The sequence below is a fragment of the Mandrillus leucophaeus genome, unplaced genomic scaffold, assembly GCF_000951045.1.
Source record: "Mandrillus leucophaeus isolate KB7577 unplaced genomic scaffold, Mleu.le_1.0 Scaffold123, whole genome shotgun sequence".
NCBI classification, from domain to species: Eukaryota; Metazoa; Chordata; class Mammalia; order Primates; family Cercopithecidae; genus Mandrillus; species Mandrillus leucophaeus.
In genome coordinates, this window is record NW_012100654.1 from 2,609,129 (window position 1) to 2,623,267 (window position 14,139).

Consider the following 14,139-nt stretch of genomic DNA (forward strand, 5'->3'; position numbering starts at 1 on the left):
TGAAACATACGTTCACACCAAAACTTGAATATAAAGGTTTCTAGCAGCATTATTCATAACAGCCAAAAGCTGGAAACAACCCAAATGTCCATCAACTGATGAATAGTAAACAAAAAGTGGTATATCAATGAAATGGCATGCTATTTAGCAATAAATAGGAAAAAAGGATTGATACATACTAATAGCATGGATGAATCTGAAAGCATTAGGGTAGGGGAAGTAAGCCAGTCACAGAAGATCTCATATTATACGATTCCATTTATATGAAATGCCCAAACAGGCAAACCCATAGAGACTGAAAGCAGATGAGTAGTTGCCACGGGTTAAGGAGAGTAAGGAATGCAGAGTGACTGCTAATGGGCATAGGGTTTCTTTCTAGGGTAATGAAAACGTTCTGGAACTAAACAGTGGCAATGTTTGCACAACCTTGTGAATACAGTGAAAACCATGGAATTTGTAAAAAATGAAAAACAAAATCATCTTTAAAAAGTTTTGCTTTTAGGAGAAATGGAGTTCTTCCAAATGTCATGACTAAGCTTTCCAATCACTGTGTGCCCTGACTCCTTATACATTTTGAAACCCATAATGGAAAAATACCATTTCTATTCTTTTAATGGACTGTCTATAGGCATAACACACCACGAGAATTATGTTTTCCTTTTTTCCTCATTCAAACTCTTTTTATTTCATTTTTATTCTTACATTTGTGAGCTTTTACATAGAAAGTATCTTTCTATATCCAATGTTTCTTCTACTTGGTCTGCTCCTTTGGACCAGAATATTATTAAATTTAATATACTCCGCTGCCCTATTCAACCATAAGGGCCACCGTATGTATTCTCTTGTGGCTAAAGGTCAATTTGGTTTCCATTTCAAATTCATTTTATTGGTTATAAAGAGTATAATCAAAGACAGCTGATTAGAAGAGGTTTACCTCTGGAAAGTGGGACTAGGGTGGGGCAGGAGGCTGCTGCCTCTAATCAGAAGCTCCTCAGCTGGGTTTGTTATCCTGTAGATATTCTAATATGAATAACCCTGAGATTTGGAACATGATAGTTATATCGGGAGGGACAGAGAACAAAGACAGCCAAAGTAGAAGATTCATATTAAATATAAACAAGAAGGGCTGAATCTACTCAAACTTCCTTTTTTCCTTATGTTCCTGAATGGTTGTAGCCCCCTTTGAATGTGTAAAATGTAGTCAGGTAACCTACGGAACTCAGGATGAATAGTGTGGTTCTCATCTCTAAGTATCCTGTTGGCTTATATAGGAGATAACATTGCATAGATTACTGGATAGATTACATAGATTACCATCTCTCCAGATGGTCTGTGCCAGGTAAAGGGCTTGTTTGTTTGTTTGAGACGGAGTCCAAAACACTGCACTCCAACTCTGTCGCCCAGGCTGGAGTGCAGTGGCCTGATCTCGACTAACTACAAGATCTGCCTCCAGGGTTCACGCCATTCTCCTGCCTCAGCCTCCCGAGTAGCTGGGACTACAGGTGCCCGTCACCACGCCCAGCTAATTTTTTGTATTTTTAGTAGAGATGGGGTTTCCGTGTTAGCCAGGATGGTCTTGATCTCCTGACCTCATGATCCACCCACCTTGGCCTCCCAAAGTGCTGGGATTACAGGCGTGAGCCACCGTGCCCGGCCCAGGTGAAGGGCTATACAGACAAGGGCTGTAGTGCAGGGATGAACTGGATCATATCCTGGTATGTGGGAAGGATCATAGAGGAGGAGGCTCTAGAGTGGAAAGGGCGGGGGGGGGGGGTTCCTCTTAAAAAGCAAAAACTAGAGGGAAGGGAAGGGTATTCCAGGCAGAGAAATGTATGAAAAAGGCACATAGACAAAAAAGTATAAGATGTATCTCTCAGAGGGTAAGAGAATACATCCATTCCGCTGAAGCATAAACTCTGCATAAAATAATAATTGAAGATAAAGCCGGGGAGGTAGGGTGGCACAGCTGTAGAGTTGTGGAGCATTATCCTAAAGGCATTGGAAAATCATAAAGTTCTTGATCTGGGTGGTTATGTGACCAAAGTAGCATTTTAAAGATGAACAGCAATGAAGGGCAGGGTGGATTGGAAGGAAGGAAGGAAAGGCCAAAGGCATGCAATCCCTTTAGGAAGCTACTACAGCTTAGGGTAGTAGCTATGTGAATGAAAAAGAGGAGAAATATGTGAAGACGGTTACAAAGGTAGGATGAATAAGATTGACCGAATAATTCTTCACATTTCCACTTTGATTATGGAAAGATTTTGATCCTATGAAGTTCTGGGTATCTGCTGTGATCCACCCTATGCAGATAGGAACACCAATGGATCTCATACTATTCATCCTGTTAATGGCTCATTATCGACCCTATTTGGAGAAGGGTGGATAGAGCCAAACTTGTTAATTCACAAGCCATTTTAATTTGGATTTGAACAGGGGTCTGTGCATCTGCCACCTTCTTTGTGCTGTTTGCTTTTGCTGGTACTGAAATGAGTGTCTTATCTGTGCTCACAGCTTTTCGCATTAGGCAAAAAGGCCCAAAGCTCACAAGGATGCAGGGAGATGCTCCCCAAAGTTGAGAGATCATAGGAAAAGATTCATAGAGTGGATAACCACTTCTGAAATATCAGCTCAGGAATGAGGCTAAGGGCCTAATTTTGTCACACCAAACCAGAGGAACATTCCTTATAGTGTCAGAGGGATCTCTGGATAGGATGTTTCCCACCTTGACCCCAACAAGAGCATCTCTCAACCTGGGAAGAGCGTCTGCTATGTGTGGAAGTGATGCCAAAAATGGCTCCTATGTGGCAAGGAGCCCCGTGTGAGAGATGAGGACACTACAAAGAGGAACTTGAGACAGATCAGATTTTCATTCAAACCCAAGTATCCTCAGATCAAATCCTGGCTGTGAAAACAGATGAAAATCAGGTTTCCTTCTATTATGGCATTCCCCACAATCTTGGTATGAATTGGTATGTACATCCTTGCACATTTTGCTCCCCAGAGACCCAGCCTAGCTCATGAGCAGGTTTGAGGCCAGATGGAAATAGCTCAGAAAAGGAGAAATTCACCTGTTTTGTGTACCCATATAGTCACTGGCCCTTCTAATAAGGTGAACTTCCCAAGCCACTCAAATTGCAAGAATATGTGGATATGTGCAGTGTTCACATGCACAGGCAACATTTTTACATGAATACACCCTTTTCCCTGATTTGGTCTGAAAGAATATAGCAGATTCCAGAACCTGGAGCATGAAGATGAGTATCTGGAAGCACAGTATATAGCAGTTGACTTCCTGCATACAGCTGCTCTACCCAGCAGCTGCAATTCTTTGGGTATTCAGGTTTCTAGAGACAATCCTTTAGGACATTTACATACTTTCCCCCTTGCCACTGCAGCCAGGTATTTTTGCTTACAGGAGCTGTCTTTGCTTCCATAATGTGAAATTGGCCAGAATGGAGAGTTCTGGGTGGATTTGGGGAAGGGTCTGGGATGTTTCCTACCTTGGCAGGCACCCTGAATTCCCCATATTCTTTCAGCAGTTCCTGAGTCTCCTCTGTGGTCTCTCCAGTGGAGGTATGTGTTGAGAGGTAAAATTCACCTGTTTCTTGGATCCAGTCAAGCGCCTATGGGAGGAAACAACCCATCCAGTCCCCCAAAAGGCAGCTGTCAGTAGAAGACATGCCATATTACAACGAAGGTTATTGTTGGGACAACTTAATGGACCCAGGAAACACTGACACAATTTGATTGGTATGTAGCTCTTGAGTTGTTTTTTATGAATGAGCCCTCCCCTGATTTGGAACACTTACCAGCAAAGAGAGGGTCTCCCCCAGTACACCGGGGACTCTTCTAGGCCAGGCCCAATATCATCCATGAATTAGGGGCATAGTGGGTGACCTAGCATTTCCTCATATCTCCTGTTACCAAACTCAAAGCAGAGAGCTTGGTAAATGCTGAATTGCTGACAAGTGACACCCTGCTTTCTTTCCTCTTTATTCCCCACTCCCATCCCCAATTTGCTGCTGTGGCCCTCTTCTGGACTAACCCTTGGTATTGGGCCTCTGCATGCTCCCCAGAACTGAGATAGAGCCAGGGAAAGCTTTGGACAACCTGCTTAGCGCTGCGCTCGAACACCACATATTGCTGGCACTGGTCTAACCGCCGCTTCTTCAAGGTCCAGAAATGCAGCACGCGATTCTCCCTCTGCAGGAGCTCACTCAGGATGGCTGTGGGCAGAGGAGATACATATGATGGGCACAATCCAACCAACCCCTTCAGCCCCATGGCAGGTGCCAGGTGACCATGACTGTAATTTCAAGCATCCCCGCGAGACTAATCCAGCATCAGAAGAAAGGGAGCAAAAGCTGGATACAGAAAGGATTTCCTAGAAAGGAGCAAGGTCGAGGAGTCTAGGGGGAGAGCCCATTGATGAGAGTTCCATCAACTAAGGTGGCAAGAATATAACACCAGTGACTTACAAATGACCCCGATTCTCTTTATAGCAAAATTAGTCCTTGGTTCTAAGAAATCCTAGGAAGCAACTAATTCAATTGGCCCCAAGAGTCCAATGAGCATGGGTGGACCTTGACAGGAATCTCAGTCATTCTTAAGGACTCATTAGAAGAGAGGCAGGAGATTTATAGTGCAATGAGGGCTGGTGTCACCGGCTTGACAACCCACATCATGAACCATGTTCTTGGACCTGCACAAGAGGTTGTGCACACAGCACTTTAACGGCATAGCCTCGATTTAAACACTTCTAAATAGTGGGCACAGGGATGCTGTGTTGGAATTATGTCTTCATGTTGTCTCTGGGCCCATGTTGTTTTGGATGTGATCATAGGAAAAGCTGAAAGTGATGTTAAATGAGAGTGTCTACACAAGGCATATAGCACAGCAAGTGGGCCATGGTTAGGTATTTAGTCCATGCTATTTCCCTAAGTTTTCTGTTGTTTCAGGAGTAGCTGGGTATGTGGATAGATGTCTTAAGTGTTTTAAATAGTATGTTATGCTGGAAGCAATAAAATTTATTTTATGTCTTCCTCCTGCTTCCTGTTGCCATATTAGATATTAACAAAATATATAATAATAACCATGTGAATAATATTTATCACATACTCAGTATGTGGAAGACACTCATTTTCATAATACCCCACAATGCATGCACCATTATTATCTCCATTATACAGATGAGAAAACTGAGGTTTAGAGAAAGCTTTTGAGAAAGCGTAGGGAGGGTAACTAGCTCAGGGTTGTTCAGATAGGAAAGGGCAGAGTTCAGATTCAGGCCAGATCTGACTTCAGAGCCTGAGTTGTTAGTCACCTTGGTCTCTCACATTACTGGGACTATAAAGTACAAGTTTCTGTGCTTTTTGAAGATGGCACAGCCTGAAGTATAGTGCTTGCACTGAGAAGTTTTTGTTGATTTTATGTACTTTTCATACCCCTTCATTCTCACCTCTCCAGCCAAGTATAGCTTTCTGAGGATAGGATGTGTTTTTCATCTTTTAGGCTAAGTGCTTTTTTTTTTTTTTTTTGAGACAGGGTCTGGCTCTGTCACCCAAGATGGAGTGCAGTCATAGCTCACTGCAGCGTCAACCTCCCGGGCTCAAGTGATCCTCCCACCTCAGCCACCTGAGTAGCTGAGACTATAGGCACATGCCACCACATCCAGCCAATTTGTAAACTTTTTTTTTTGTAGAGACCAGGGTCTCACTATGTTGCCCAGGCTGGTCTCAAACTCCTGAGCTCAAGTGATCCTCCTGCCTCTGTCTCAGTCTCCCAAAGTGCTAGGATTACAGGTGTGAGCCAGTGTGCCCAACCTTTTATGGGTCCAATCATTCACCCTTCCCTGTATCTAAGCCTTTATCATGTAACTTTCATTCCTTCCCAAAGAGGCAAGTACAGTTTCTCACTCCCCAACTGATGTTGGCCACATAGCTTGGCCACATAGCTTGCTCTGGCAAATGAGTTGTTAACAGATAAAACAGAAGCAGGGCCTTGAAACGTACTTGTAGACTTGACTTTGCTCCTTGTACCTCTGCTATCACCACTATAGGAACTTCTCCTGGGTAACTGCTGCCCCTTCAACCCAGGTCCCAGAATGAATACACGTGGAGCAAACAAGACCTTACCTGGAGTGAAGGAGCCAAGCTAGCCAGACTTGCAGTCTGAAGCACAACCACACTGCTGAGCCCAGCTGAGATGCTGCTCCCCAGCCAATGCACAGCCACTTGAACAACATATGCTTACAGTGGATATCATTGAATTTTTTGTTTGTTATGCAGCCATATAACAACCAGCAGCATAAAAAAGCCAAAACTATGTGGCACTGGTGTTGAGTCTAGGTAGTAAGTGAAAAGGAAACTGATAGATAAGGGATTGTAGGTCCCTCAGGTGGAAGCTTCAATTGGGGAAGGAAGAAGTGGAAACCCATTTCTTTTAGTCTTTATGTTCCCTAGCCAGAGTTTTGCTCACTGAAGCTCCCTCTACGGTGTGGCTAAGAGAATCAACCCAGATCAGGCAGAAATCATAAAGTGTTTCAGGATTATTTTCCCCCCTCTTCTTGAAAGCTTTCACATGGGCAACAACCTGGTCTTGCCTCCAAGAAGATGTAGGCATTTCTCACTGTCTCTGGGTGCCTGTTACTCTTCAGCACGCAGAGGTGTAGGTGGGATATGTGGTCTCTCAGTAGGCAGCTGGCCTCACCCAATCTCCCATCTACATTTGGAAGCCAGAACAGATGCTTTCAAATGTGCCAGAAGAAGTGACATAATACCAGCTCCCCACAGGTCCCCTGACCACAAATAGATTAGCACATTTGGAAGAGAAACTCTGCTCCCTCCTCTCTGTAGGGAACTTTGATTCCTAGATTTAATTCTGTCCAGTGGCCTCTGTTCTCTCCAACTCTTGAGCAATCTGAGCAAAGAGGGAAGCCTTTCTTAAGCAGACCACGCATCCTACCCTGTCCATGATGTCTCCAAGCCCATATCACTCCTCACTCCAAGTCAGCTTGGGTTCCCTCCCTAGCCTCGGGCTCCAGAGTTATATTTCTGTGCCTTGGCAAGATGACATTTGTTAAACTCTTCACTCACTCAAAGGCTAATTTCTGCATGGTCAGAATAATTCCACAGATAATGATTTAAGTTTCACATGGTCAGATAATAGGTAATTTTAAAAAGTTATGTATTTATTATCATAGACTTTCTAGAATTCAGAGAGATATTAAAGATGATGTGGAATAGCACTTACCTAAATTTTATGAACACATAAATCACCTGGTTGGTAGAATTGGGCAGTTCTTGCCAACATGCAGGTTCTTTGTGCTTTTTTTCTCTTTTTTTTTTCTTTTTTATTTGAGACAGTGTCTCACTCTAATTGCCCAGGCTGGAGTACAACGGTGCAAATGTGGTTCACTGCAGCCTCCAGCTCCTGGGCTCAAACGATCCTTTCATCTCAGCCTCCTGAGTAACTACAGCTATAGGCATGCCACCATACCAGGCAAATTTTTTAACTTTTTGTAGAGACGGGGTCTCACTATGTTGCCCAGGATGGTCTTGAACTCCTGGCCTCAAGCAATCCTCCCATCTCAACCTCCCAAAGTGCCAAAATGCAGTTTCTGACTCAGTCGGTTTGGGTGTGGCCTGAGATTCTATATTTCTTACACTCTCCCCCAGGGATGTCAATGTGGCTGGTCTGGGAACTACAATTTGAGTAGCAAGAGTCTAGATGCTCCCATCATTTTAAATAAGAAACTAAAGTTTTAAAAGGCTTAATCAATCAGTGACAAATCCAGGGTCAGCATTTGGTCTTAGGATTCTCAGTCCACATTCTGTTCCTAGGCTGTAAGACACCCTAGTCTTGTTCTGTTCAATATATTAACTAGGAGCCACATACAGTAATCTACATTTAAATTACTTAATATTAAACAAAAGTTAAAATTTAGTTCCTCAGTTGCACTAGGCACATTTCAAGCACTCAATAGCTGCTGTATTGCACAGCGTAGATACAGGCAATTTCCATTATTTCAGAAAATTCCACTAGGCAGTGCTGTCCAGACTCTAAGATAAATGAAAATACTTGGGGAAATTTTATCCTTGTTTTTGCCTTCCAGATCTTGAAGCATGTTTAAAAATTAACCATGAATCATTACTGCCCACACCATCCCACATCATACATTTTCATTTCCAAGGAGAAGCAGCAGGAAATTTGAGACTGTGTGAAAACTGGGTACATGGTATATTTCAGGGAGGGGCATTCGCTGAAGTGACCGGTGGCTGGGCAGGTCTCTCACTGACCTTTCACTTGTTGCTCGGGTCCCCGAGTGTGGCTGGCGACACTGGGCATGCTGACGTTGTTCCTGTGGATGTACTTGAGAAACACCTCAGCATTCCGCCGAGCTAGGGTGCATGCCTGAGAAAGACAAAGTCGTGAGGCCCCTGTCCCAGCAGGTGTATGGAATCCAAGACAACGGAGAAGGCATACACACCTTCCTTGTACATTTTCTTTTTTTTTTTTTTTTTGAGACACAGTCTCACTCTGTTGCCTAGGCTGCAGTGCAGTGGCGTGAGCATAGCTCACTGCAGCCTCCACCTCCCAGGCTCAAGCGGTCCTTCCATCTCAGCCTCCTGAGTAACTGGGACTACAGGGACCCACCACCACACCTAGCTAATTTTGTGCATTTTTTGTAAAGACGAGGTCTCACTATGTTGCCCAGGCTGGTCTCAAACTACTGGGCTCAAGCAATCTGCCCACCTTGGCCTCCCAAAGTGCTGGGATTACCGGCATGAGCCACGACACCTGGCTCCTCCTTGTACTTTTTAGGAAGCTCAAGAACTCTGAAGGAATCTAGAAGAAGCAGAGCCCTGGAAGTTATCACTGGTTCATGGATACTCCAATTCCAATTTATGGAGATCACCCTTCTGAGCTTTTCTTTTGTCAAGTGAAGAATTACTCCTTTCTGTCTCTGTCCATTCCATCTCAGATAAAAATCAGAAATCAGCCACCCTTTGTCTCCTTCTATGTTGACCAGGCATTACTAATATTCACTCTCGGCCTACTTTTCCTCAGCCACCAGAATGCCTCTTACACGACCACTGGTGTAAGCTCAGGAAACATAAACCCACTTGAAAATCAGTGTGACTTAGACTTGAGCAAGTAAATTTGGTAAACACATCTATTAACCCTACATTCCAAATCTAAATGGAAATTACCGACATTTTTCAGACTTATTTGCCCATCAAGTCCCCCTCATCTAAATATCACGAATAAGCATTCTATTGTTGAAGAATGCCAGTCTACATAAAGGACTAACAGCTGTTATATTACCTACTCCCCTTATGACTCATATTAGCTGTGGGTGGCACACAGAGGGCTGGTCACATTCTCCTTGGTATGCTGATGGACAAGACTGGAGCCCGGAAAGGGCAGGAGCCAGGAAGCTACTCAGATCTAGGATCTAGGACGACTGACAGTATTTCCTGTTCCTCTCAAGCCTAGTATTTTCTGGATTTCTCTATAAAACCCCCAAAAAAGCAGGTTTTTTTTCTGGTTGTAAAGTAATAAATACTAGCATACTAATTTTTAATCCATAGTTTTCAGAATTAAATGATCTCTAGTAAAACTGTGAAATTTTATTTCATTTTTCTTTGAAATTTTATTTTTTTTTTCTTCTACACACCCTGAAATGTAAAATTTCAGAATCTTATACTTTCCTTCTGATCCTACAATATAATTAAAAATTATTATATAATTAATAGAAACAATTATAAAATTTTATAATTTTCTGGTTATATAAAAAAATTAGCAACAAAGGTATCTGGGATATCTGGTACACAAACACCTGCTGGTGAGTCCATGAACACAGAGGCTCCTGAATGAAAAAGCTTGATGGTGGTCTCAGCTTAAGGAGTTTCAAACGGATCAACTAATGAATACAAATAAAGAGCTCAATATTCTATCTACTGGGCATATAATTCCCACAGTGATAGGGAGCTTCTCACTGTGGTTTTAGGGACATATGGAAAACATCAGACCAGAGGGTTTTCTATTTCTTTCTTCAACAGAAATATTTTCTTTTAATTTTATGAAGAAATATCTTTATACTTCTGTTTGAGATTTTTATATGCTCTACTTAAATTGTTCCATTTTAAACTTTGCTTTGCAATAGGGAAAACTTTAAAAAATCACCATAAGCTCCGCACAGAAGAATTTCTATCTAGTCTTATTAGTAAGAGTTGATTACTAAAGGTTCTGACCCATATAGGTGCAGATACAAGATAGATAGGCGGAGGGAAGGGAGAAGCCAGCTTAAAAAAAATAAAAATTAAGCTCAAGGTGGTCAAGTAGAGAAAATCCCTAATAAATGAAAGGCAGGTAATTACAGAATTGAATAAAATCAATGGTAACATGTCAGGGTATAAAAATTCTCTCTTCTATTCCCAGAAACCTGAGAGGAAGCAGAACATGAAAGCAAGAAATCTGAGAGCAAACGGAGCCTTCAGATGAGCTTGAACACAGAAGAGAGGAGATCAGAGGAGATCAAAGACTGGGGAAGGAGGCTCACAAGGACTTCCCACACCAGCTGACAGTCTGTGCACAGCTGGCCTGTGCTTCCTCCCTCGGAAGGCAGGGCTCTAGCAGAATACTTGGAATAAGGCATTTCTCTCTTAATATAGAAGAATGAACAGTGTCGTGTGTTGGTGATTGGTAATTGTTAGATTGATAAATAAATAGGGCATCCAAATTCATTTCTTTAATTCTTACCCTAATTTTTGCATCTTCCATTTATAAAATATTTTAATCATGTTTTATATCTAAGCTTATATCTTTTTGATATTACTATCAAAAATAATTTAATTAGCCAAACATAACTGAATGAAAGCATGTCTTTTTCTCAGTTAACAACATCCATGGGATATTGGGATATCTGAAGATTGCAGTAGTAGTAACAGTGTATCCCGATAGCCTAACTATACAAAAAGTGCCAAGAGAGAAATAAATGTTGGAAATGTAACCTTTCACCTTTGAAATTAGCCAGTCAACATCTTCATTATACTCCCTTACACCTTTAGGGAAGAGGTTAGAAAAAAAGAGGGAATAGGAAGCATGTTTGAAGCTGTGCATGTGTCTGTGGGTGTGTGTGCGCGTGTGTGCATGTGTGTGTGTGTGAGAGAGAGAGAGAGAGAGACAGACAGGAGGAGGAGGAGGAGAACAAAGAAAGAGAGAAAGAAAGAAAGAAAGAAGGAAAGGAAAGGAAAGGAAAGGAAAGGAAAGGAAAGGAAAGGAAAGGAAAGGAAAGGAAAGGAAAGGAGAAAGAAAGAAAAGAAAGGGAAAGAAAGAGAGAAAGAGAGAGGGAGGGAGGGGGGGAGGGAGGAAGGAAGGGAAGGAAGGGAAGGAAGGCAAGGAAGGCAAGAAAAGAAAGGAAGGAAAGAAAAGAAAGAAGGAAAGAAAGAAAGGAGAAAAAGAGAAAGAGAAAGAGGATAAAAGAACAAGGCCAAGGCCAGGAGTCTGAGCCCTTGCATGACAATGTGCTCTGACCTTAAGAAAGGCCTCCTTTTGTTCCAAATGTTTGCTGATGAGTGGAATGACATGGTCGATCTCTGCCGCTGGCCCCAGCTTATCTCGTCCACCACACCAGTCCTCATCTCTCCGGTATTCTTGCTCTAAGCTCTCCAGGACACTACATACCTAGTGAACCATGGAAGAAAAGACTCAGTAAATTAATTATTCCGGAAGTATTCTCTGAGGACCTTCAGCCTATAGAAGCCTACACATAGGACATTTTTCATTAGAAGTTTAATGCCTCTGAGACATCTAAGAGAAATCCAGGAGGCAGTGACAGTCTTGTGTCTGAAACCTGGGAGACATTATGACTGGAGATATGGATTTTGGAATCATCTTTTTATGGGAGTTGATGACATTAACTAAGAATAGTAGGTAAAGTAAGAAAGTAAGACAGTCTGGTATCTTTGGAGTTTCAGTGTTTTTACATATTGTTATAATCTCACAATAACTATAAATTAGGTAGAACAGGAAACGAGGTTTGGAGAAGATAACTTGATTTATCCGACCATCTGTAGTTGTCCCATAGTAAGCAGCCTCAAGCAGAGACAAAGGAGGAAGTTGCCTATGTTGTATGGTTTACGGGCCATAAATGAATGTCATCTTTTTCCTCCCCTGGAGAAAAATGTCTCAAAAATCCAACCATAATACATGACATCTCCAGGATCTCTATTACAAAATACACATTTCCTGTAGAGGGGTAACAAATTTGGGTTAACCTAAAAGACAGTTAAGAAGGTTTTTAGTTCTAAAGATGCTGAGAGGCCATGCTAAGTGACCTTATAAATGAACTCAGAAGAGAGCAAAAGCATTTTGAAGTAGGTTTGGAGGGAAATTCAGCCTGGGTCTCACAGTGGAAAACTCAAGGCAGCCTAGTATCAGGGCCTGGAGGATGATGCAGAAAATTGAAACTCATATTCCATACAGACATCCATCCATATCTGTGGGTTCTACATCCATGATTCAACCAACTATGGATTGAAAATACTTAGTTAAAACGTACAGCAATAAAAAATCATACAAATAAAAACAATAGAGTACAACAACTATTTACTATAATACTTACGTATTATAAGTAATCCAGAGATGATCTAAATTACATGGGAGAATGTATATAGGTTACACGCAAGTACTATGCCATTTTATATCAGGAACGTAAACATCTGAAAAGTCTGGTATCTGTGAGGGGTCCTGAAACAAATACCCCACGGATACTGGATTTCCTTCAATAGACCTTGGGATGACTGGATTTCCTTCAATAGACTTCGATTACTTGTTCGGATATGGCAGCAGGGAAGAACAGCTATGACTATCCTTGGCCTTCTCTGAGAAAGTCTTTTGATGAAAGATGTCTTTTTTTTTTTTCTTTTGAGATGGAGTCTAGGTTTTTCACCTAGGCTAGAGTGCAGTGGTGCAATCTCGGCTCAATGCAACCTCTGCCTAAGTGATTCTCCTGCCTCAGGCTCCCGAGTAGCTGGGATTACAGGTGCCCACCACCATATCCAGCTAATTTTTGTATTTTTAGTAGAGATGGGGTTTCACCATGTTGGTCAGGCTGGTCTTGAACTCCTGACCTCAAGTGATCCACCTGCCTTGGCCTCCCAAAGTACCGGGATTACAGGCGTGAGCCTCCGCGCCCAGCCAGATGAAAGATGTCTTTGGATAGGGCATTCATTGAGTTATGAACTGAGCTGAAAGATGTGCTGAAAGCTGTCCCAGGAAGAACACCCTCATAGCCAGACACGCTTCTCGCGTCATGAGAAGATCTGTCACCGAACTCAAGGTGACTTCTCTAGTCCCATCTCTAGCATCACGTCTTTCTTTCTGAAAGGCCTGAAACGTGCAGGCAGCTCGTGTTTTGAGATAAAACAGCTTATAGACATGCAAAAACTTTAAGAAAAAGGGTACTTAAGATCTGTCCCATGATAGGACTGAACTTAGGAGCAAACAATTTGGGAGTTGGAAGAAATGAAAAGATTATTAGGTATAAATACTTTAACAAGAGAGGAAACAGAAATCCAGAGGGGTAAAGTAACCTTTGGCAAAGTCACTTCAGGGTAAAATTTCTTGACTCCTATTCCAGTGCCCTTCACCATCTTGGTCCATTTCAAATTAAAATTTGTGTAAAATATTAGACAGGAATTAAGCCTCATTTGTTTCCATACGGATATTCAGTTGTCCAGCATCCTTTGCTGAAAAGACTTTCCTTCACTCATTGAATTTTTTTGTCAAAAATCAACTGACTGTATATATGTGGATCTATTTCTATCACCACTATTCTGTCTCATTGTGTTTATTCTTATTCCAAATACCATTCTGTCTTGATCCCTGCTGCTTTAGAATAAGTCCTTAAATCAGGCAGTGTGACTTGTCCAACTTTGTTCTTCCTTTCAAAATTGTTTTGGCTGTTCTAGTTTCTTTGCATCTGTATTCTTTGCATTTTCATTTTATTTCCATATAAATCTTAGAATCAATGTATCAATTTCTACCAAAAAAAAGCTTGCTGGGATTTGACTGAGACTGTGTTGAATCTATGGATCAACTGGGGATGCTCTTTATCATCTTAGTCTGCAGCTC

General features: G+C 41.9%; 1 protein-coding gene across 4 annotated transcripts in view; it reads right to left on the reverse strand.

Annotated features, from left to right (window-relative positions):
- The window catches only part of KALRN (kalirin, RhoGEF kinase), a 651,545-nt gene that overhangs the window by 288,923 nt on the left and 348,483 nt on the right, over positions 1 to 14,139 (reverse strand). For all 4 annotated transcript variants that reach the window (XM_011971540.1, XM_011971542.1, XM_011971541.1 and 1 more), the window contains exons 18-21: positions 11,539 to 11,688; positions 8,298 to 8,412; positions 4,111 to 4,226; positions 3,501 to 3,623 (exon numbers count right to left, since the gene is read on the reverse strand). In XM_011971540.1, the coding sequence (XP_011826930.1) occupies positions 3,501 to 3,623; positions 4,111 to 4,226; positions 8,298 to 8,412; positions 11,539 to 11,688 (504 nt within the window). The remainder of the gene's footprint in view (positions 1 to 3,500; positions 3,624 to 4,110; positions 4,227 to 8,297; positions 8,413 to 11,538; positions 11,689 to 14,139) is intronic.